This window comes from Cylas formicarius, unplaced genomic scaffold (assembly GCF_029955315.1).
Source record: "Cylas formicarius isolate icCylForm1 unplaced genomic scaffold, icCylForm1.1 PGA_scaffold_6__28_contigs__length_40554024, whole genome shotgun sequence".
NCBI lineage: Eukaryota > Metazoa > Arthropoda > Insecta > Coleoptera > Brentidae > Cylas > Cylas formicarius.
In genome coordinates, this window is record NW_026844347.1 from 39,850,508 (window position 1) to 39,874,897 (window position 24,390).

At 35.1% G+C, this 24,390-nt stretch overlaps 3 protein-coding genes across 8 annotated transcripts in view; 2 read left to right on the forward strand and 1 right to left on the reverse strand.

Moving 5' to 3' along the window:
• Positions 1-540: 540 nt before the first annotated feature.
• LOC132703373 (tyrosine decarboxylase-like) lies at positions 541-9,407 on the forward strand. Its single transcript, XM_060672595.1, has 3 exons — positions 541-860; positions 6,113-6,757; positions 8,321-9,407. The coding sequence occupies exons 1-3, from the start codon at positions 546-548 to the stop codon at positions 9,110-9,112; spliced, it is 1,752 nt and encodes a 583-aa protein (XP_060528578.1). The 5' UTR covers positions 541-545; the 3' UTR covers positions 9,113-9,407.
• Positions 9,408-11,601: 2,194 nt separating this feature from the next.
• On the reverse strand, positions 11,602-12,905 carry LOC132703419 (proteasome activator complex subunit 3). 2 transcript variants are annotated; one of them, XM_060672667.1, is made up of 4 exons: positions 12,523-12,905; positions 12,114-12,458; positions 11,903-12,056; positions 11,602-11,843 (listed from the first exon to the last, which is right to left on the reverse strand). In XM_060672667.1, the coding sequence occupies exons 1-4, from the start codon at positions 12,538-12,540 to the stop codon at positions 11,635-11,637; spliced, it is 726 nt and encodes a 241-aa protein (XP_060528650.1). In that variant the 5' UTR covers positions 12,541-12,905; the 3' UTR covers positions 11,602-11,634. The 2 variants fall into 2 exon arrangements, with proteins under 2 accessions (XP_060528650.1, XP_060528649.1); XM_060672666.1 differs by having other exon boundaries at positions 12,114-12,464; positions 12,523-12,893.
• A 278-nt stretch (positions 12,906-13,183) lies between these two features.
• The window catches only part of LOC132704129 (uncharacterized), a 50,184-nt gene continuing 38,977 nt past the window's right edge, over positions 13,184-24,390 (forward strand). For 2 of the 5 annotated variants that reach the window (XR_009619233.1, XR_009619234.1), the window contains exons 1-2: positions 13,185-13,408; positions 22,970-23,102. Coding sequence is in view for 2 of the 5 variants with exons in the window: in XM_060673928.1 (XP_060529911.1) it covers positions 23,027-23,102 (76 nt within the window). In the remaining 3 variants the exon portion in view is untranslated. Of the gene's footprint in view, positions 13,409-22,969; positions 23,103-24,390 lie in introns of all 5 variants that reach the window. The other 3 variants (XR_009619235.1, XM_060673928.1, XM_060673927.1) reach the window with 3 other exon arrangements.

Sequence of the window (24,390 nt, forward strand, 5' to 3'; positions counted from 1 at the left end):
GAGAATGTTATTCTAGTCAAGTACAATACTCTATATTACATAAAGGCCGAAACCATTTTAACAATTTACCGCATGATATTAAAAACTGTGACACTCTTAATGAATTTAAAAGACTTTTAAGACGCCATGTATTGCCAAAATTCTGATTTCTGTGTTTGGCTTTTGATTTCCGTTTATCTGGAATTTTATATTTTATATTTTTTATGTAGCATAATGCTAAATAAAGATTTATATTATATTATTATTATTAAAAAGGGGAAAAATTTGAAGCGTGTAGCTCGAACCGTTCGGAAGTTATCGTCGAAAAACCCTGGAACAGAGAACGGACACAGAAAAAATAAAAACATTTTTTTTTTTTCGATGCCGATTCAATCTGTACGATGCACCGTAACAAAGGCCGACAGCCCAGAAGTCAAAAGATTTGTGACGCGATTGTGATATTCTGTCCCGTAGATCGCCCCACCACTGGCTCCGCCGACACGGCGTCATATAAGAAAATAATTAGACAATCGACGGCTCCACTTTACGCGTTGCCGGCGAGTACCATGGACCTAGAAGAGTTCAGGACGCGCGGCAAAGAGATGGTCGACTACATCTGCGCATACATGGAACAGTTGAGAGATCAGAGGGTCACACCAGACCAAGAACCCGGCTACTTGAAACGTTTGATCCCAGATGAGGCTCCGTTCGAGCCCGAAACTTGGGAGAGGATTATGGACGACGTCGACACCAAGATAATGCCGGGTCTCACCCACTGGCAGCACCCGGATTTCCACGCTTACTTTCCCAGTGGTAACTCCTACCCGTCGATACTGGCCGATATGTTGTCCAACGCCGTGGGGTGCATCGGCTTCTCGTGGGTAAGTTTTTTTTGTCGTTTTTTTTTCTGAGATGTCGATGGTTTCGCGTATACACACATATTTTCGATTAGTTTGTTGACTTTTTCACCCGCAACTCGATTCTGGCGCTTCAATTGCTTCACGCAATGTATAAAATTAATTTATATGTTTTTTTTACGATTACTTTGCACTTTATATAATAACCTGGAATTTTTCTTTGATCGTTTTACTTAATGTTTTTTTGTTATTTGTTTATTTGGACGTTTTTTTTTCTCTTTCAACCGTCATTTTTTTTTAATTTTAAATTATTTCACATCGCTTCGATTGCTTCAATAAATGTTTAAAATTAATTCTATTCTATTAATTTATATTTTTTTAATTATTATTTTAATTTTTGGTGTTGAAAAAACAACAGTCGACGGTTTTATTTTATAGTTTTTTAATTTATTTTTTTTTGTGCATTTTTATTTTTTTTTACGATTTGTTGGATTTCCTCTTGTTAAATTTAAAAAAACGACTTTAAATGCTTTTTTAATTCATATTTTAAAGTATCTTACACCTGCACTTTTTTGGTTTGTTGTTTTTTTACTTATTATTTTCCATTGATCGTTTTACTTTATTATTATGATTTTGTTAGCTATATGGATATTTTTTCGCCATATAACTTCCTTCAATCTACATTTCTCTTTCAACCCTCTTTTTTTTATTTTCATAGTTTTCCTTCCAATATAACGTATTTGTTTTAAATTTTTTATTGAGACAATTATTTAATATTGCTTCGATTGCTTCACTAAATTTAAAATTAATTCTCATATTTTATTCATATTTTTGAACTTTTGGTTTGAAAAAATAACGACTCTATATTGTGAAATCCAAAATAAACGACTATTACGATTAATATTTTATATTGTACTTTTTTTGGTTTGTTTTTTTTTACGAGTAGTTTTCTTTTGATAGTTTTACTTAATTTATTATATTTCGCTTTCAACCCCACACGCATTTCTTTTTTTTTTTAATTTTCATAGTTTTCCTTCGAATATATCGCATTTGTTTAACTTTCTATTGCGACAAATGCTTCATATCGCTTCGATTGCTTCATTTAATGTTTCGAATTAGTCCTTATGTTTTTTTTTTTTTTCCATCATCAAAGTCGATGAATTTTTCGCTTGAGCAAATAGCTACTTTATATGCCTTTTTAAATAGTTTTAGTTTTTTAGTTTATTTTTTATTTATGTTTTTTTGGTGTACTTTTCATATTTTTTTACAATTCTTTGGACCTCCTCATGTTACTTTGTGATGATGAAAATCGAAAAAAAAAACAACTTTAAATGCTTTTTTTGTTTCATTATAACACGCTCTATTTTAATTTTTCTTTCCGGTTTCAAGATTATTATTATTTATTGTTTAAAATTATTATTTGCCAGTATTGACACAACACCCATATTATGCTCAGCTACTTATAATTTAAAAGTTTTAACTTACTATTTATTCTAAGCTTCAAGATAATTTAATGCCACCAAAACGTTGATAGATCTAGTAAAATTTTAATTGTTTAATAAACCTTACTAATCGGAAATTCGCTAATATTCTATTCAGAAATTAGCGGAAATGTTTTTCAAAAATCTGGTATACATTATATTATTTATATTTGCTTTTTTTGCTTAAAATGAGGCAACATTTTTGGAAATAATATTTGTTTAATTAGCCAAATTCCAAAAATTCTTAAATATTTTATTTACATAAGAAATTAGCGGATTTTTTTTAAACACCCGGTATATATTATAATTTGTTTATACTTTTTTTCCCTTAAACAATCAACATTCGTTTAATAAATCATCGATTTTTGCTCGAGCCCGTATCGACGTCTTGGCAAAAACTTTCACAGCGTTCAAAAAGGACGTGGCGTCTTCCTACGTGCTGGATGACTCATAACCGGCACGAGATTCGGCGCTAATCGCTTAAATACATATCGGTACTAATGCCGAGAATCGAAAAGATGAATAACTAAGTGGCATTAGTATTTTTTTAAACGCTGTTTACATTGGCCGCCCACCCATAGCCGACACTGACTAAAATAGCATATTCGGCGTCTAATATTAGCCGGTCCTTCCACGAGACCGCATCAAACGCGACATGCGTATTTTGTATTGTATTGTATCCTGGCGTTTCTTTATTCTATGGGAAAGCAAAGTTATGGGTCTGTGGTTTTCTGCACTTTCTCAGCCATGGCATAATTATGTTACACAAACATTAATCATTAATAATTTTTTTTCTATCATTAGTATTTAATATTATATCGATTCTCGACATTTGAGGGAGCCCTGTATACTATAAAACTTACTAATAAACACCCTCTTAAGCTTAAAACCTAAAACACTACTTGATATTGCATTTTTCCCTGTGTATCATTACTTTCAACTAAACATTTAATTATGCCACTATTTAATATTTTCTTCAGCTGAGAGTGAGAATATTTATTAATATTTAAACTTTGCAATCGGCCTGTGTAACAGAAAACTTATAAATTTACACACTCTTGGCAAGCACGGTATAATTATGTTATGCAAATTTTAAACATTACTATTTTTTTTTCTATGGGTAATTTTTAATATTATTCCCATTCTCAAATCCTTGCGATCGACCTGTATATCATAAAACTCATAAATGAAGACTCTCTTGGTAAACTCGGTATAATTATGGTTAAAAAAATTTACCACCTACAAAATATTTTATTCAAATAATAATATTTAGTATTATTTCCAGTCTAAAACCTTGCGATCACTCTGTATATCATAAAACATACGCATGAATCTAAAAAAAAATAATTCAATTAATAATATTTAGTATTATTACCATTATTTAGTCTTAAACTTCGTAACAGAACACTTAAAACTAAGCATTGACTTGAAACAATTATATTTAATAAAATTTAACCCGCCACAGCATAAAACCGGTGGCATCAAAATGGACGGACGACGTAATTTTAATCCGCATTATTCAGTTCGACCGAAAACAATACACCCAAACGATGAAAACGTGTCAAAGTCGTCGCGTAAGAAAAAAAGAACATCGGTTCGAGTTGGCCGCGTTTTAGACAACGCCCATGCTTCCGTGACGTGACGTTCGCCTAAACAGGAACAAGGAACCGACGAACGCGACAGATCCGCGTCGACCGATTTTACGCTGTGACGTCATTGCCGGTTCCTGATTAGTCCGAAGGTAAATAACAGTACAGGAACAACGGAGCCGACCTTGATGACAAAAATTCACCCGGGAAAATAAAGTGCGATTGAAAAGTTCGCGTTTTCATCGACTGACAATGACGTCGGTGACACTTTAATGACAAAACAATTGACAGACACTTGCGTGGCCGTCTTTATAAGCATGCCTCTATTTTAAGTAGTTGTTGTCCAGTGTTGACAGTATTGTTTTTTTTTTGGTCTTCGTCGCCGAGTTTGCAGCTCGGTAAAAGGATTAAGGGTAATCCTGGCTGTCGGCTCGAAGGAAACCTTCTAAAGTCGAGCTTTAAATAAGAAACTTAAAAACTTACGGTCGCACGTCATGCCCTAACTATCGTGAATTTATAGTAAAAGGGAATTTTACAAAGGGTCAAAGATACTAAAAGGCTATAAAACTTTCTTTATATCGCGTCGCCATTAAGAAATGCAATTCTATAATCTACCGTTTTGGACCGGAGATTGTGTTGGAGGGATCAAATTGATCATGAGCCTTTGGAATGAAAGAAAAAATAAAGTTTCTTTTGAAGATCTTAGGGTTGTCTTTCATTATATCGTACTGTACTTTATACACGCCTACATACATACTGGCATAAAGGATTTATAAATACATACGTAAAATGTGGTACACGATGACGATGGTTTAAGAAGATTAAGATCGAACCTAGTTTGTTTAACAGAGAGCCCGTTTCATCACTCGCGACCTCTGCGATAAAGAGGTGTTCTCTGTTGGTGTAGCTCTTGCCTGCTAGATGGCGCCACAATCTCCGAATACGAGGAACTTTTTAACAAGAAGGGATTTAAATATAATCTGACGAAAACGATCTAGTTCTTGTAGTCTGCTGATATTCTCACTGAAAACTTTAATGTTCTATTTACTCACGCATTATAATTAATTTGAATAATTATCATCTATCTTAAGGTTAAGTTAAAACGCGCCTTGTAAAAAACTAAGAAAGCCAAGAGTGGTTCCAATAGCAACGTCTTAAAAATGTACCATTCTATCGTAAAACTAAAAGCAGAAAAGTTTGCTAAACAGCTCGGCATGATCGATTTCAAGGCTTCGGAAAAATGGTTGGGGAAGTTCAAACAGAGACATGGTATAAATTATAGACAGATAAGTGACCAAGCCCGTGATGTCGACAGAAACGTCACTAACGATTGGCTGGAGAATAGGTGGCCAAAACTAGCAGAAAAGTACCCTGCTGACAACATTTTTAATGCTGACAAACCTGGTATATGATGCCAGATAAAACTTAACTTTCGAAGCGAAAAGTGTGTGGGTGGAAAACCTTCGAAAGAACGCATAACAGTGTTAGTAGCTGCCAATGTGAGTTTGAGAGAAAAAAAGAAAGTTGGGATACTAAAAAATTCAAAAGAATAAAATGTCCCTAAGTAGATGTTAAAATATGTACATAAAATAATTAAATATTACAGAACATATATGCGTATTGTTATTTTTAAAGTGCCTATAAAAAAAAGCAGTCCCTTCAATTTCGCTATATAGAGCTTCGACTATATTTTAAAATAATTGTAAACTGGGCATCCTAACAATCTTTTTTACACGAAGATTATACCAAAAAGCCATTAATTGAACGTGGTGCCAGCAAGCAAGCATCTTTAGAAAAAACGGCCACGTTGACGAAAATTCAGCTAGGAAAAAAAGATGCGATGCTGACATTTTCTCATGTGACACAAAAGGAACAATCCAAAACTACATGTGCATTAAAGACATTTATTTTTCACGAAGATTATTACCGAAAACCATTTAATTGAGGTTCTACAAATAATAATAATAATATAGAACAAATAATAATTGGAACAGGCGACGATAGCGATAGTGATACTGGTATACTATGTGAATAATTTTGAGTAATTTACTCGTAATATTATTTTAGATTTAAACATAAATACATACATAACTAAATAAATAAAACCCCAAATAATTTAATCCTAAGCAAAGTACGAACCTGTTCGGCCATATTTCATCACTTTTTTATATCTGTGAATAGACTTTAAATAAGATTTTTAATGAAGGCGGCGAGTCCCGCGTGCACCGAACTGGAGACCATCGTCATGGACTGGTTCGGCAAAGCCATCGGCTTACCGGACGACTTCATCGCCTCGCGCAAACCCGGAGGCTCCGGCCCAGGTGGAGGCGTCATCCAGACCTCCGCCAGCGAGTGCGTCCTCATCTCGATGCTGGCCGCTAGGAACCAAGCCATCCAACACCTGAAACGGAACTCCGGAGACGTGGAAGACAGCGCTTTCCTCCCTAAGCTGGTAGCTTACTGCTCCGAGGAGGCTCACTCCTGCGTGGAGAAGGCCGCCAAAATACTACTGGTCAAGCTGAGGATCCTCCAAGCAGACGGGAACGGCTCGTTGACGAAGGACACTCTCGCCGACGCGATGGCCGAGGACAAGGCCGACGGTCTGTTCCCGTTTTTCGTGTCAGCCATTTTGGGATCGACGTCGAGCTGTTCCTTCGACGACCTGCGGGAAATCGGGCCGGTCTGCAAACGCGAGTCGAGCGTTTGGCTCCACGTAGACGCCGCGTATGCCGGGAACGCGTTCATCTGTCCCGAGCTTAAAAAGTACTTGGATGGGATAGAGTACGCCGACTCGTTCAACACCAACCCCAACAAGTGGCTGCTGGTCAATTTTGACTGTTCCTGTCTTTGGGTGAGGTTAAGAATAGCTTTATAGGCAACTAAAAAAAAACTTGTTACTTGTAACGGTAGGTCCTGCGGGATCGCCGTCGGTACAGAAATGATCACCGTCGAAAAAAAAATTTTTTTTGTCTGTCCGTTCTCCGTTCTCGTCTTTTGGTTTTTCGAGAATAACTTTCGAACCGTTGGAGTCACAAAATTGAAATTTGCTTCCTTTTTAATCCTCCACGAGGCACATAAGCTTATAAGAAATGGCCCTGATCCGACGCCGATATCCAGCTTTTTTAATAATATTTATTTTGGGCCTTTTTTCGATTATATACAGGATTTTCAAAGTATAGGCAAAAATCGTAAAAAATATGGCTAATTGTGTCATACGCCGCATCAAGAGCAGTTTTTGTTTTTGCGATTTTCGTCTTTCTCGTAGGCTGCTCGGGATATTTGAAAGAATCCATATTGAGATCGTTATTTCGGGGGCTTTCAAAACGCGATGACGTCATTGATTATTACGTCGCACTGCATGGTTTTAGAAAAAACTTATTTTCTCGAAAACCAGTTAAAAAATTTTTGAACCAGGACACGTGGAAAATCCAAGGCTATAAACCTCTACTTTGAACAATGATTGTATAATATAACTATAAATTTTAAAATTAAATTAAATGTCATAACAAAATATTTAATACACAACTAATTTATTACAGCTTAATGAATTTAACAAATTCTGAATCATCGTCGAGCCATTCATTTTCAAATTCAAATTATCAAAAATTCAAAATTATCATTAAATTTTGCTTAAATAATAGTTTTATGCTAAATTTATTTAATGGCAGCTGAATGAATTTAGCTTAGAATTTGGTTAACGTTCAAATCGATTCAATTTATAACTAGTTATCGATTAATTATTTAAAAATTATTATTTAAGGTCTTATCGAATAATTATTCGAGTATAATCAAACGATTAATCCAATAGCAAAATATTTGATACAAAATTGATTTAATCACAGCTCAATGAATTTATAAAACAATTAATTGTCGCCTAACTATTAATTAAATTAATTATAATTAAAAACGTTGTTTCGTGTAAACTTAATTAATTAATTAACCACAGCTCAATAAGTAAAGAGTTATTGCATAGTTATAAATTTTCAAACTAATTTAATTTATAAGTAACTATCGAACAATTTTAATTAAATAATTGATGGTTTCATTACTAGTATTAAAAAAGTAAAACTCATTTACTAATTATTAATTAAAAAATAATTAATAATCGTCTTACCGAATAATTATTCAAGGGTAATCAAATAATTAATTCAATAGCAAAATATATTACACATAATTGATTTAATCACAGCTCAATGAACTTAAGAAACAATTAAACGTCGTCTAACTATTAACTTTCAAATTAATTAAATTGCCAATAATTAAACAATTTATCTCAAATTAATTTAATTAATTAAGTAACCACAGCTCAATAAGTAAATAATAATTGTATATAATTTATATTAATTAATTGTTTCATTACTAGTATTAAAAAAATTAAACTCAATTAAAACCTAAATTCGAGTGAATTAAACAGGTGCGCAGCAGGGTAAAACTGACGTCGGCGTTAGTGGTGGACCCGCTCTACCTCCAGCACGCCAATTCCGATGAAGCGATCGACTACAGACACTGGGGCATACCTCTGAGCAGAAGGTTCAGGTCGTTGAAGCTGTGGTTCGTGCTGAGAAAGTACGGATTGTCCGGTCTACAGAAATACATCCGGAACCACATCAGACTGGCCAAACATTTCGAGACGCTCGTCAGGAAGGACCATCGCTTCGAGGTGGTCAACGATGTGAGACTCGGGCTGGTGTGTTTCAGGCTCTTGGCCAACGACTCCAATAACCAGGCGCTTCTGGCGTCCATCAACTCTTCAGGGAAGCTCCACATGATCCCGTCCATGGTTAAGGACAAATACACTATGAGGTTTTGCGTAACTGCCGAGAATGCCACCCAAGAGGACGTGGAGCGGGCCTGGAGGATCATCGACCGGCACGCTTCCGAATTGATCGACGCCAAGGGCGCGAAGAAGGAGGCGATCAGACCCACGTTGTCCAGGCAACAGTCCAAGAGGTTCTCGTTCGTGAGGAGCGTCTCCAAAGAGATTTACCAGAGGTCGAGGAGCAAATCGAACCTTCTGGACGGTGCCACGCCCATTTTGGTGGCGGATTCCGACGAGGAGGACGAAGAGTACGGCGCGGGGTGCACGGACGGTATCCTGGACTCGTTGGCCACGAGTCCAGAGGACGAGGTCTTCTTCGACGAGTTCAAGAGGGATTTGAGGGCGACGCCCAAGCCGACGCAGGAGATCGGGTGCAACGGCGTCTGAGCGTCCTCCATTGCTACTTCCAATGTTTCCCCCCCGAAGTCAGTATTATACATCGCCATTGTACATGTCCAAATAAATTATTTTTTTATGCAAACGAGTTAGTTATTGACACCGACAATGAATTCACGAACGCGAGGTTTAACGCCCTCTAGTGATTGTGTCCAGGAAAAAGCGCGGGACGTACGGTTCAATTCAATTTAAATTTTGAATGAAAATGTAAAAAAAAAAATAATTTACGTCGAAATTGTCGAAAATTATTGAAATTTATGAAATTAATAAACATCTGAAAATACATAGTAATAAGAAAATTATTACTGATAATCTTAAAATAATGAAACTAAAATTTTTTTTAGTAAATCATTGGATATACGGCAAAATTTATTCTATTTAAAAACATAATATAAAACTTATAATTATAAATGTTTTCTTAAAAGACACCTATTAGTAATAATAATAAAATTTTTCAAAAAACATATTCCTTTACTAATCACTGCTGAAACAGCTAAAAATCGATCATTGCACTTGGTCATGTGAAAAAATATATTTTTATATAAGAGTTTAACAATTAAAAAATACATATAAAAATATTTTTGCTTACATGACTACAGCTGCCCGTTGCTTGTTTTTTTTTATGTTACAGTATCAGTCTGTTAGAGATCACGTCTGATGAATCATGCTTCCCAGGAGCATCGTGTGTTTATAAATGTATTCAAAATTAATGTTATAGCATCCAAGGAACATAATTGAAAAGCTGGTAATTCTGAGCTCAGTTTCGAGTATAAATGGCGCCGATATATTCAATTTTCGCATATCCACGCTGTTGTTGAATGGCTCTTCTAATACTGCGTTAGATTTCCGGTTTTCAGAATTAGTAAACAATATAGGCATATTAGTATATTCTGTAAGACTGCCTCCACAGTATTAAAAAGTATATCTGCTGCTTTAAATTTAGGTTCTTTACTATCAGTCGTCTGTATTACTACTTCTGGATTTTGTGGTCTCGTTGATTTTCCAATTTCTCATTCGTCTTGAAATGAAAAATAAAAAAAATGGTGATGATGTAATAAGATAGTGCTTTGTAAGATTCATGAACTTAATGTGTTTATGATTACTAGAAAAAGTGGTGACAGAAAAAAGTTAAGATGCGTCAGGTCTTACTTAAACGAGAGTTTAAAAAGGAACAGTTTAAACCGTTTTGGAGGATGCCAAAAGAAAGCTCTGATAAAATATTGAAAGCTAATTAAAATTAATTTTCGCATATCTTGAAGGAATGAATTTTTGATTTGTTCGACTTTAATCTAAACAAGTTTGTAAAATGTCTAAATATTTTGGCATGCGAGACGAGAAGTTATGTCAGTGTTGAGTCAGTAGGAAGTTGACTGACATTTGTTCTGGTCATGCGTACTGCACAGCTCTAAATAGACCAGCATTATTAATAAATAGAAGTTCCCATTATTTGAAAGAACCCCAAACAGTTTTTAATCCCTTACAAAACCAGAAATCGTTATAACAAAACTTTTCTTTTGGATTAAGTTCACATAGTTGGTTTTACTGAGTTGGCGAAAATTACACGCCTTCCGTTGGGTTCTGCCATAAAAAAGAGATGACTAAAATCCAAAACAAACCTGGGATATATCGCATCTACCACAAATCGATACCCGACTCCTCAAAATCGTCTATATTCATTCATTGAACCTTTAATGTACCTAGGCTATAAATTTCAGAAAATGCTATCTACGATGCAATGGGCGAGTGTCCATGGTATACGTGGCTAATAAAAGCGTGGAAGAAGAAGTTCCGATTTGCGATACTCGCTTCATCACAGACCACTAACTTTATGGTCAATTTTAAATTATTCTCGTTATTAAAATCACGGAAAACTAAGCGCCGAGAAGGAACAACTTATGAGTTTTTGAGATATTTTCCGTTCTCAAATCATTTAACGGTGATCTTTAAATCCGAATGATGATGCCAGCGCAGTAGCGAACCTTCGAACGGATTAAATATGGGCGCATTCCGTGAGTAAATTTTGTTCCTTTTCACTGCCGGCCATTAAAAGAGCTTCGATATAAGTATAATTACACTGTTATTTTGCAGATAGTAGGCGCGATATGCTCGAGGAAGGGGATTTTTGTGTTACGCCAACAAGTGTCTTTGGTTTTCTTAATACTTAAATTAAAATATTTTTTATCATTTGCGGTATAAAAATATTTGGCAACGTTCTATTTCTAAAAAGAAGTCAATTACACTGCAAGGGTATATTTTTATGGAGTTATTTGTGTAGAGCCATTTTAAATGTAAAGCTTATAGTACAAGCAAACTTGCTGGGCCGCTTTCAGTTTTTGGAAGTATTTTACATAGGCAAAAGTAAGATATTATACCTTCAAATGTAAAAAAACACCCAAACCACATCCAATTACTTTACAATGTTTAATATTGTTGTGTGCCATCCTTGTGTATTGGTAAATTAAAACAACTCACTTTTAGCATTAATTTATTAGAACAAAATTGAATTAATCACGTCAATACAAAGATTCGGTCGCGTTCGACGAACGCGGCTTTTTAATTTTATCTATATTTTTCAACACTATGTCGTGCAGAGCGCAGTACCTGTTGCGTATCTCGGACATCACCAGCCACAGGCTCAAGTACTCCTTCTCGTCCAACTCCTGCACCGCTCTGCGGTAGTCGTCAATGTGCGGATACTTGGCCACCTTGGAAATCAGTTTCCCTGAAACAGCGGACGTGAAAAATTGAAGGGAAAACAGATTTTCGCGAAGTCGCCCCCACCTCTCGATATGAAATATCTCGAAATTTGGTCGAAGAAGGCAGCCGCCTCCGACTCGACGGACTGAACCTCGGCCAGGGTGTCTTCCTGGATCGAGACGCCAAAATTGTTGCCGTCCTCGATTTTCGGTATCATAAAGGAGATCCACATCTTCATCTGAACGGAACGGCAGGTTCGTACGACTCACGAAACAAATCGAATAGCTCCACTTACCAGATTCGAATCTTCAACGAGTTTACGGATATGGGGTTTGACAGATTCGACGAGCTCGACCAGGTTTTTGTTACTCGGTACCGAGCCGCCGGGCAGCACCATGACGTTAGTGCCCTCCCGAGATATACTATTGTCGTATTTAGTCTTCTTAGCCGGTGGCAGATCCACATGGCTGTTGAGTATAATCGGATCCGGAATTGGAATGTTCAAATCCTGATGGACGTCGGCGAAATTCCGGTTCTTAAAACTGGACGTTTCTAATATACCGTTCAGCTTGACGATCGTCTCCGGAAACCCCTTGAGCACGAGCTCCTCCGCTTGCACTTTCAGCGAGTCTTTGTACTCCTGCACCTATTCAAACGTTACGTTATTTAACCGACTTCCGGTACGTTTTTCGCCGAGTACTCGCCTTCTTTTCGTCGGCCATAACGACGCTCCCACTTAAAACGAAAATCACGAAAGAATCAATGGGGAAATCTGCTTAACCTCAAAACGACAACCAGACTTTCATACCGGTTCCAAACACGAAAACACTTTATCCCGACAAACGAAAAGCGCACCTCGAAATCCTCTATCTCATTTTGACAATAACTACGCAGATAATTACGGGATTCTTGTTTTACACAAACGCGTTATGTGAAACCACAACACAAACGCTGAAAGTGGTAGAACACCGGCACCAAAGATCTGGCGCGCGTTTACCGTGCCCTGTATTATCGGCCGGCCGCTGACGTCTTGCTTTTCTGCGATCTATACGAGAGCGCGAATATTCAATACTAAAAGCCTTGAGATCGATTTATCGTTTGTATCGACGAAGAAATGCGAAGCACTTTGCTCTCGCAGACGAAGCAAAATGACAGCCAAAGTGCCGTCGGAAATATCAAATACGAATTTTAGTCGCTACGTCAGAGACGGTTTCGTCCACGTAGACTGCGTTCCCATTGGTCAGTTCGTAAAAATGACAGATATTGAGCGTTACGAATTCGATTCCTGAAAATCCAGCGCGTAGGTAGTCGGCGGGTGAATAATTAATGTACGGCCCGATTACTAGGAAAAGTCGAATCGGATGTACGATTGGAATAAACTAGTAAAAACGATTTCAGAGTTCGACTGTCCGGCGACAGCTATCGCGCCTGCACGCTCGGGAAACGTTTTCCGAAGTGGTTCGTGAAATTGTTGTCCGTCCACGGATAGAACTTACGGGTCATTTGTCTGCCAACGTTCGACGTATTTGAAAAGGACGCATAGGTTGGTCGATCTTGCGGATATCGAGTGGTACTTTTTTTTGAGTATCGGTAAGTGCGTAGAAACATGCAAAATATATAGAAGACCGCTTTTAATGTGTGATTGCTTGAATTTAGAATGGTCTCAACTTGTTGTCTGTGATGAAAAGTGAATTTCTTTATTATGGAACGGTTTGGCACGTATTTCGTTTCCCAATTCTATTGAATTAACTGAAGAAGAAAGTTTTTATTAATGTTTAAAAGTTATCGCGTACGGAGTTTGGCCGGGTAATTCCGCGTGCCGCGTTTTAATTAAGTATTGATTCGTTTATATTAAATATTAATTAAAAACCTTCGTCCGGGCGTTAAACCGGACGTCATCGCGATAAACGACACGAAAGGACCCTCGTCAAGGATTCATTTGCCCGAAAAGATAACCCGTTATACTTCGACCAGAAATATAGTGCTTTTCTAGTGCTACTCTTTATTATTCCAAAACCACAGCCGCTCGCACCCGTAACTATTCCAAGACCGCCCTAGGAATTTACCTACACTAACAAGCGGGATATTCGCCGAACAATATTTCTTTTTTAGCTCGGGATGTTACATACAAGAACAATTGTTTACAAAGTTTTACAAAATGCGCGAATAAACAAAACCAACAAACAACATAACTATAATCAGACATCAACATATAGGTTAAATTAAGATGAAACAGTGATTTATAGTGAAAATCTAGACATCGCATATTCCCTCAACATAGTTTTAAAGTTATTGAAATTATCACAATTTTCCAATGTATTTGGTAGTTTTTTATTTTCGGATAAGCAATAGTATATTTCTTAACTTATACATAAAAATATTTGCATCATAAATAATTCCTTGTTTAACCGTCATGACATTAACAAGACTTGAAATTGGGTTTACACTTTATGATCGATCTTAATGCTCTATTTTGAATTACTTGAAACTCTTATAGTTCGGTAAGTTATACAGGAGTGTTGAGCAAAATTTGAGCTGAGGTGCCGCAATGCTGTTATATAAAAAGTATTTGGTGTACATGGAAAGACTACGGCCTATTCTATATATAAACCCTACTTTTTGTGAAAATTTTCTCATTGCATAATCAGCATGCGGTCGTATAGTTGTTCTGAGTATCACATGACTCCAAGGTATGGTCTGTTCGTAGATATAAGAAAGTGACCAATTGCTTTTGAACGTGATTATCCAAGGGTGGTCCTTAACATACAATGCAACAAGATTATTGCCTATAACCATTTTGCATGCTGGCTCTAAAGATGGTTGGATTCCAAATCGACTTTCTCTGTCTGCGAAAAATATTAAATATTCTTCTCTGGATTACCATGTAGACACCACCGCTGATTCATTTAAAAATTGGTTTAAAAACAAACTAGTTCGAATCATTCCTCTTAATAGCGTCATTGTAATGGACAATGCAAATTATCACAGTAGACAGTTGACTAAAACCTCTTCCTCACGTGACACAAAAGAAAACAATCCGAAACTACATATGTGATAACGACATTTATTTTCACGAAGATTATACCAAAAAGCATTTAATTGAGGTTCTACAAAGCTTGAACCTACAAAAGGAATACTTCTGTGATAATTATGCAAAAAATCTAGGGCATATAGTTTTAAGGCTTCCACCTTACCACTGTATATTTAATCCCATTGAACATGTTTGGCACCAACTGAAATCTGCCATTCGTCGTAACAATCTTTTTCCCCGTGGTCACTCCAACGTCCTCAAACTTATAGAAAGCGAAGTTTTTAACATCCCTCCACAAACATATAGAAAAAAGGAGAACAATCGTATATCCAAATTGCAAATAATATAGAACAAATAATAACAGGCGATGATAGCGATAGTGATACTGATATATTATGTGAATAATTTAAGTGGGCAATAAAAATAATTTGTAATTTTATTTTCGATTTAAATATAAATACATGCATAAATAAATAGTATCTTTCCTAACAAAACCCCAAATAATTAAATTCTACGCAAAGTACGGACCTGTTCGGCCATATTTCATTCTTTCAGCTTGTCCGGGTCTTTCCTTAATTCGTATCAGTTAGTCACTTTCTTATAACTATGAACAGACTTTACTTACCCTTACTCTTTAAACCATCCAGCCTTAAAACACTCCATTGTTGGGCCTATACGCAAGAAGAACAATACCCATTTAATTTTTAATTACCGTGGAATATCACTTCTATTGGTTTTTTCCAAATGGATTATCTACTGTTTAGTTTTCTACTAGTCCCGAACCTGGATCAGAATAATAAAACATTATATATTTTCTTTGATATTATGATATTAATTTGTTGTTGAATAAGTTAAATAATTGTGCTTAGAAGTGATTAGATACTCATCTAAAGTACTCACCAGCGGTGTCCCACAGGGAGGGAAGCATACTGGGACCTTTATTATTTATAATATTTATTAATGATTCTTTCCCAGACAATTATGTTTCTTTATATTTATATATATTATATATATATATATATATATATATATATAATATATATAATATATATATATATATATATATATATATATATATATATATATATATATATATATATATATATATATATATATATATATATATATATATATATATATATATATATATATATATATATATATATATATATATATATATATATATATATATATATATATATATATATATATATATATATATATATATATATATATATATATATATATATATATATATATATATATATATATATATATATATATATATATATATATATATATATATATATATATATATATATATATTATAGATGATATTGCATCAATGCTTAGGTAATCAAATTTAAAACGGTCCATTTACGTTTCAAATAAAAATCTCAAGTTTTTACAAATATTCGTTACGGTCCATCTTAAAACTTGAAACGTCGAAGCAATAAATGCACTATATTTTTGGTCGTATTATAACAACGGCGATCAGAAAATATATACTAATGATTTTAAGGACACATTTATCACATCAACACATAAACAAAACTATAAACTTTGAAAATACCCCGTAAGTCTCTTCTTGAACACTCTTGGGCATGGCGCGCCCTTAATATTATCCGACAGTTCATTAGGGTTTTCTGTAAATTTGTTGTTTTTACCACAGAAACATTGAAGTGCTGATTGGAACGTATATTATATTGATGAATGTTTGACCTTTTTTCCAACCATAATTTAAGATAGCCTGGTTGGTGATCGTGAGCAATTCCATAAACCAACATTAAACTTGCTCTTCTAATGAACTGCCCGACATTTAGCCAATTTAGCTGGTCTAACATACTCTTTATAGGAGTATATCTATCACAGTTCAGGATGATTCTCATAACCCTATTTTGTTGTAACTGAAACTTATTTAAATCTTCTTTTGTACAAGATATAAGCAATGAACAAACATGAAAAATGAGGCAAAATTATACTATTATACACTAATATCCCAGTCCACTGCGACAAAAACCGCGATACACGGTTAAAAAACCCTAATTTCTTATTTCTTTCCACATAATTACTAAAGCATAATTGTGGATCCAAGATCACCCCTAAATATTTAATTTCGGAAACAGACTCGATTTTATTACACTGCATATCCACAGAATACCCCGACTTATAAAATTTTTGACAGTTAACCTTAGAACCGATAACCATGCACTTGGTTTTGGAGCTATTTAATTTCAGTTTATTTTGACACAGCCATTCGTAGAAATATTGCATTTCGGTGTTCAGTTTGGTAGCTATAAGCGTGTCATCAGCAAATAGGTTAACAAAGGAGTTATTTAAAATCTGATGCATATCATTTATATAAATAATAAATAATAGCGGGCTCAACACGCTTCCCTGCGGTACCCCCCATCTGCTATCCCTATGACTAGAAACATTATTATTAACTTTAATCTGGTGAGATCTATCAGATAAAAAGTTCTTTATCCATTCTAGTGCAGGGTCTTTAATGACATATAAACCAAATTTTGTAATAAGAATGTCGTCCCATTGATCTTTATTTTGTACAATTGAAGTAAAACGGTTCGCCTCAAAGGAACAATCTTGCACCGACTTTGTGAAAATGTAATGATTGTTTCGAAAAATGACACTTTTTTGGGTTAATGAAATAACTCGAATTTTGAGAAATTTTTTATTTGCACGTTTTCCTCTTTGTTCTTGAGTTTTAGTAAATTTTTGAAAGGAAAAAGACAAAAAAAAAACAGTTTTCTTTCTGACGACGACGAACAAGCGTCCTTAGGATCAGTTTTTTAGTAGGTAATAAATAACAGATTTTTTTCTAAAAACTTTGACACCCTGTATCACGCAAAACCACGCAAGTTACGACGAACGCCACATTCCCGATTTTTTTTTTCCAAATCTCTTCAATTGATTGACGCGAATGTCTATCGACTGCAGCTTCGGGCACAAAGCCAATAACCGTTCCTGCCTCGCTAAGCGACTTAAAATATTCAATTTTGGCGCCAACGAAATAGATAATGATCACGTGTCGGAAACGTCCGCTTTTATACCGAACGGTCAAAGCTAATTAGGTTTAAAATAAAAAAAAGTGTGTAACCTTAGTCGTCTTGTTTTAATGATATAATAATAAGAATAACAATAACAAATGCAAAAGGCGACATCAATTTTGCATAGAAATACAAAAATATAGACAGGAAACAGCATTGTTAGGCTGTCGCAAATAAATATAAAAAATAAAAGTTTTTTTTTTTAATCACGCTTAAACATTTGACGAGACCGAGAACAATAAAATATTTTTTATTTATTAATAAATAAATTACTAATCAGGAACGTTCTTTTTATTAAACACTTTTTAATTAATTATATATTACTTCGCCAAAATTTGTGTAAATTTGCTTAAAGTTAGTCAAAAATAAATCGACTTGATGGTTAAAAGCCCTGCCCTATAATTTCTTTTTTCTTATCGCCGATGTAAAGCAAATTTGGTCCATTAAAAGCGACCAAAGCTTTTCTTTTTAAGCTTTTTTGAGTTTTTTTTGTCCGTTAATCTGCCGCTCGCTCGTATTAATGTTTTGTTAACCGACCTTGACCTGAATGCCCGTGACCATTTCTATTAGCGCGTTAATGTCTGTACTAGGACCACCCCATATAAGTGGAATAAAAGCATCGACTGGAGTTTTCATGTTTCCGATACACACACGCTCCGATCGATATCGCGAACATCGCCGCGTCGCGAGTACGAGCTCGTTATCCCGCTGTCTCCCACGTCCCACGTACAGGGTGCGATCGAAATGTACAATTCGAGATCTCAGAAGTGGGAACGCTTGTCGCATTGAATTTAATTATTTTCGAGGATGTCAGTCAGACGTTAATAATAATAATAATAATATTTCCATTGACTTTTAACAAAAGTATCGGATAATGTCAACAAGTAAAAAAAAAATACATTAGAACACTAAAATTCAGACTCAGAAACGTACAAACACACAAAATATATCACACTGAGAGATCAGCATTACTACAATCAAAGTATTCAACGATAGAATAAAAAACAAGAGAGAGGGAAATGTTAAAATATTTAATTTCGGGAACATGGTTCTACAAGAGTGACCACGAGACTTCCCCAACATTGTTCGAACAATACGTTTTTGTTGGACAAAAACTTCACTGGCTCTGGAGCAGTTTCCCCGGCACATAATAGCAAGTAAGCATAGTAAGATAAGCAAGATTGAACATTTCCGAAATAATATAATAGTAAAAGCAGTTTGCATTTTAGTGTTCTAATGTATTTTTTTTTACTTGTTGACATTATCCGATACTTTTGTTAAAAGTTCATGGAAATAAACATCGTTATTATTATTAATATTATTAAATGGAACACAAACACCTTTGCTTTAGTTAACCCATATTATCCGAAGCATATAAAAAAAATAAAAAAAAATCTTTTTTGCTCTGAAATTATTTTTTTTATTGCACTTAAGAAAAAAAAATAAAAACTTGAAACATATAAAAAAATACGAACCACTGGGAAAAGCATTAAATAAGGCTTTGGGGCACATAAAATGTAACATATAATTTATACATAAATATACAAAAGAAAGTTCAAATTCGACAGAAAACAACTAAAAGTGGCTGCGGCAGATTCTCCATCTCCTTCGGGCTTTATTAGCATGAACAATCAAGAGGTGACCTTGATTGTCATAACGCAGTTCATCTATGGCAGGTGCGAGATTTCTTTGAGTAATTGTCTTATCAGTTTTTAAAAGTCGCAAAGCAAATTGCAAATCACTTCGTCGTCAAAAAACATAAAAAATATTTCAAGCGGAGTTTTTCCAGAAAGCTTATTTTTTAGTTCCTCGCATGATCTAAATTCATCGGATATAAGTATGTGAGTGTACTCGATCTGACCTTTGTTCCATTTGACGGTAGAAGCAAGCCTGTCGTTCGCAGAAAGCATAGGTCTTTTTTTGAATTCCAGAGTTTCATCATCTGATGAGTCCCATTCAGGTTCAGTAGTTGATGAATTACAGGACTGTTGAAGGACAGCTGTATCATTCGGTGTATGTAACTCGAAAATTTCAGTTCCATATCAGTTGGTTCCCCAAACTCTTGTAGATTTAGGTTCTTCTTTCTTTCTTCTTTACTTCTAATGGCCACGACTGCATACGGTCATTCGGCCAGCTTACACAATTTTTCACATTATTCAGATATCCTAAAGAATGCCTTCTTAAGAGAAGGGTCTAGACCAATCCATCATCCTCCGGGTTATTTAACGTATACAAAAATGGAAACAACTTCTAAATAAATTGTCATAAAATGACGACCGATTCTTCAAACGGCTCCAGCAATCATCTTATACGGGATATCCGATCCCATCCGGCCTGGTTACCAGCGTGAATATAGGACATTCGGAAACCGTATTTACATACACCTCATGGAATTACACATCACAAATCCGTGTACATCCACGTAAGACGAACACTATTTCGCAAACTTATAGGCACTACGTCTCTATCACGTCAGATAACGACTATACGTAACAATATTTTCTTTTAACGACTATCACGTCAGATTACGACTATACGTAACAATATTTTCTTTTAACGACACTAATTTCGACCGATTTCTATAAATATTTTGGAACCGGGCAGGAGCAACGTCCGCCATGTGCAATGGTTCCATCGAAAGTCCTAGATTTAGGTTATCGTTCATATCTTCTTCGTCTAGTCAAGGTATCCACGTCGGGTGGAATATAGACCTCGTCAATATGTTTTGTAAATATTTTTTCACGTTATTTTACATAAGAATACGTAAATCCAAATAATACTTACGACTTTCATTGTTATTGTCCTCATCCATCACGATCTCTTCCATAGCCGCCTCTAATTCTTTTTAGTAGTGATAATAATAAAATTTCTAAATGGATCTGCGGTTGTGATTTTTTTTCTCCGTGCCGGAAATAGATGACCCGAAATACAGGCCTCTGAATGTTTTATGGACCACGTAGGCGATTGATTTTTTTCGTTTATCAAAAAAGGGGACCGTTTCCCCCGTATACTTGCCCCCCCCCCCCGGTTCCGGGAAATTCGACGCCATCGACGCAGCCAAAGTATTTTAAATATTTAACGAGTTCGAACGGAACCAATTGGCTTGTTTTTGAAACTGTACGCGGAAAACGCCGCCAGATCGGTATGGGTTTCGATCGATCAAAGCGCGCGACGCTTTTGTTTAGAAGCGTTTTTAGGGAAAAATTCATTTTGCAGACATGATATGCAATAAAGTTTTCCCTTGGCAGCCGATAATAATAATAATAATAAAAATTATTATTATTATTTAATAATATAAATAATTTGAAGTTTCCCATCTTTCCTATCGTTATATGTTGACATATGGTAACATAACTCCTCCCCCCTTAAAGTTAACTACACCTGCTGAGGGGTAGTTCAATTGTCTTTTAACTTGTCCCATGTGTCGACATTTTCAATATTTACAATGAGTTTGGCTTGACCAGTAAGTTTATGGACTACAGAGTTTGGTAAATAAATATTTTGATCATTATTTGGGTTACCGTCAAAATTTGGTACTCAATTTAAATATTTGAGAAAAGTGATCAATTGAATGATTAGTTTGATTTGTAATTAATGTTTCTGGATTTGGAACAGAGTCAGTTAAAACTCTACTTAAACGCAAATTGCCTAATTCGCAAATTATATCATCGACACTTGTCATTAAATTACCAACTGCATTTACGTTAAGATTAATAGGTCAACTCTGGTCATGCTTCTTTACAAGGATTCGACTTCTAGAGGCCACATGGTTCCTGTCAAATATCTGGTCCTCGTGTTAATTCGATTGAAACGGAACAAAACGAATACGTTCGATACGTATAGATTCCCGAAAATCCGTTCGGACTGCGCCAATTAACTGACTAGACTGTGGTGGCCGATTTTTTAAAAATAACTTTATTTTCGAATTACAAGTTTACAAGATTCTTCTTTCCCATAGTTATATGTTGTGAGTCTGGGACACTCAGCAGGTTCTCAGGGTGTACGGTAACATAACTCACTTAAATATTTTCATAAAGTTTGGCGATTTGAAAAGTCTCATAATATTTTTAATTAATTGTAGATAATAATACTCAAGGTATGTAATAACTAGTATTTAATATATCTTCATTTTTCCAGTAAGTAACTAATCAAAACTAGCCAAAACTAACCAAAACTAATCAAAACTAACTAAAGCTAACCGAAACTAACCAAAACTAACCAATTGGGATGGCGTTATGGTCTCTACAACGTAACAAAAAGGTCAATATGCAGAGTAATCTTGTGGTCCTTCATGGTAGGCACTCTTGGAAGGAGCATATTGCTTATTTAGTAAAGCGTCTTTCAAGTGTCAACGTCTTGTTACTACGATTGAAAAATTTAATAGGAAAGAATTATTTAGTCTCGAGCTACTATGCTCTTTCTCATTCCATTTTGCGATCAAAATTATATCGAACGCAAGATATAGAGACTAATGTCAACCGCTGTTACAGAATCTTGGGGTTACGCCACTGCCATCGGCATGCAAGTATCACACGGTATTAGACATTCATAACTCAAAAAATATGTTTTTTGTTCACTCAGACAATCATAAATACCCCACTTCCTCCTCAAATTTGCTTCGAATTAGGAAGTTTAAATACACTAAAAACATGAATAATTCTCTCGATCTGAGTTTATACCACTTAATTCTGAATCAAGTCACAAACTTGCTATTTAAAAATTTTAAAACCAAAATTTTCGGAGCACTGTTTTTATTTCTGTAGACGAATACAAACAGAAGATAAAGGATATTACCTGATCACCCGAATCTTGATAGTGGCCAGTGTTTGGTTGTGTTCGATATTTTCCTTTTTTTCTTTCTTATTCCTGTTTGTTTTTATACGTTATGTATCACGTTCTTATACCTATTGTGTACTACTTTTTTCAAAACTTCTGGATTTCTCCTGCATTCCGAATTTCAGTTAATAAGCAAACAGGTAGATTAGCGAATCCGGAAGTTTTGTAAAAAGTATTACAGTAGCCTGTGGAAGTCATTCTGTTGTTTGTGCGCAGGTAATGTAGTCCTGGCGGAGTGCCGCGCGAGTCGGATAGCGGGATGCTGTCCCCAAGATGCCAGTTTTAAGAAAAAGGGCGGCCCCCGCGAGCGGATTCAATGGAGTCTACGTGCATAGCAATCCGCCACGAGGTATTGAACGATCATTTAAATTCGAATTTTTTATTTATTTATTTATTAAAAAAACGTACTTTCACTTTTTGCGTCGTCTATAAAAAAAATGAATTGGATGGTTCTTGTTAGGCGACGAAAAACACGAAGGAGATAACCAAATTTAAGACCATAAGATAGAAAATAAATAAATTGACACTGATTTATCTTATAGTTCGGTAAGTTATACAGGAGTGTGGAGCAAAATTTGAGATGAGGCGCCGCAATGCTGTTATATAAAAGGTATTTGGTGTACATGGAAAGACTATGGCCTATTCTACATATACATGTCATTATTTATTTCAATTTTTATGTTTTCTATATTAACAGTACTCATTTTTTTTGTTTTTTCCCAAAAATACAAAATTTAGACTTTGACGTGTTAATATTAAGTTTGTGTTTACATAACCATTCATATATTCGGTTCAAATGACTGTTAATACTTCGTTTCATCTGATCATGTCACTACCAGCTATGTATAATATTGTATCATCTGCGAATAATTCGATTTTGCTATCGTTAATTATCTTAACTATGTAATGAATATACAATAGGTATAATGGAGGCCTAACTTTTTGGGTTCTGTTATGCAAATAAGATCTGAACCAATTTAAAACTGAACCTCGTATGCTTAGGTATTTTATATGTCTTAACGACGTAAACCTCTCAGTAGTTTCGAAAGCTCTCCTAAAATCCAAGAACCTATCCAAAATAAGCTTATTACTATCACAGACTCAGACGAATGTTGATGACGGAAACCAGGCTGATTGGATACTAAAATGACATTGTTATCGCAGAATGCAAGCAGTTTCTCTTTGACGACCATTTACAATATTTTTTCATAAACGGGAACAGTTATTTTCTTCTACTACTGTGACATTATTTATTTTAATTTACAAGTTATTACAAATAACCAGAATTTATCATTATAATGGCCCCGAGGGTAGCCGCCTTGCCCCAATTTTACGTTTTCCCTCAAACCTCACGGTATTTTTTCGGCATTTTGTTTTTCGGTTTTTCGAAAAAAAAGTGTTCATATTTTTATTATATTATATATAAATATAAAAATATTATAATTTTTCTTTGGGAGCGGGGAAGGGGGTTCATTGCCCATGGACGCGCCCTTATCGCTTTTTTTTAACGCGCGTCTCTGTAATCGTGGTCCCCTATAAAGGCTTCGTCCTCGGGGCCTTTTTTTTATTGCTCATTATTATCGGACAACACGAATATAGTTTTTAAATAACAAACGGGGCGAATCGATACGACGAAA

What these genes read in the sequence shown, in the direction of transcription:
- LOC132703373 (XM_060672595.1), top strand. Translation starts at nt 546, where the DNA reads ATGGACCTAGAAGAGTTCAGGACGCGCGGCAAAGAGATGGTCGACTAC. An exon ending in GGTGCATCGGCTTCTCGTGG is followed by an intron (nt 861 to 6,112) that starts GTAAGTTTTTTT and finishes TTTTTAATGAAG; the next exon opens with GCGGCGAGTCCCGCGTGCAC. An exon ending in TTGACTGTTCCTGTCTTTGG is followed by an intron (nt 6,758 to 8,320) that starts GTGAGGTTAAGA and finishes TGAATTAAACAG; the next exon opens with GTGCGCAGCAGGGTAAAACT.
- LOC132703419 (XM_060672666.1), bottom strand. An exon ending in TCGTTGAAGATTCGAATCTG is followed by an intron (nt 12,057 to 12,113) that starts GTAAGTGGAGCT and finishes CGTTCCGTTCAG; the next exon opens with ATGAAGATGTGGATCTCCTT. An exon ending in GAGATATTTCATATCGAGAG is followed by an intron (nt 11,844 to 11,902) that starts GTGGGGGCGACT and finishes CCGCTGTTTCAG; the next exon opens with GGAAACTGATTTCCAAGGTG.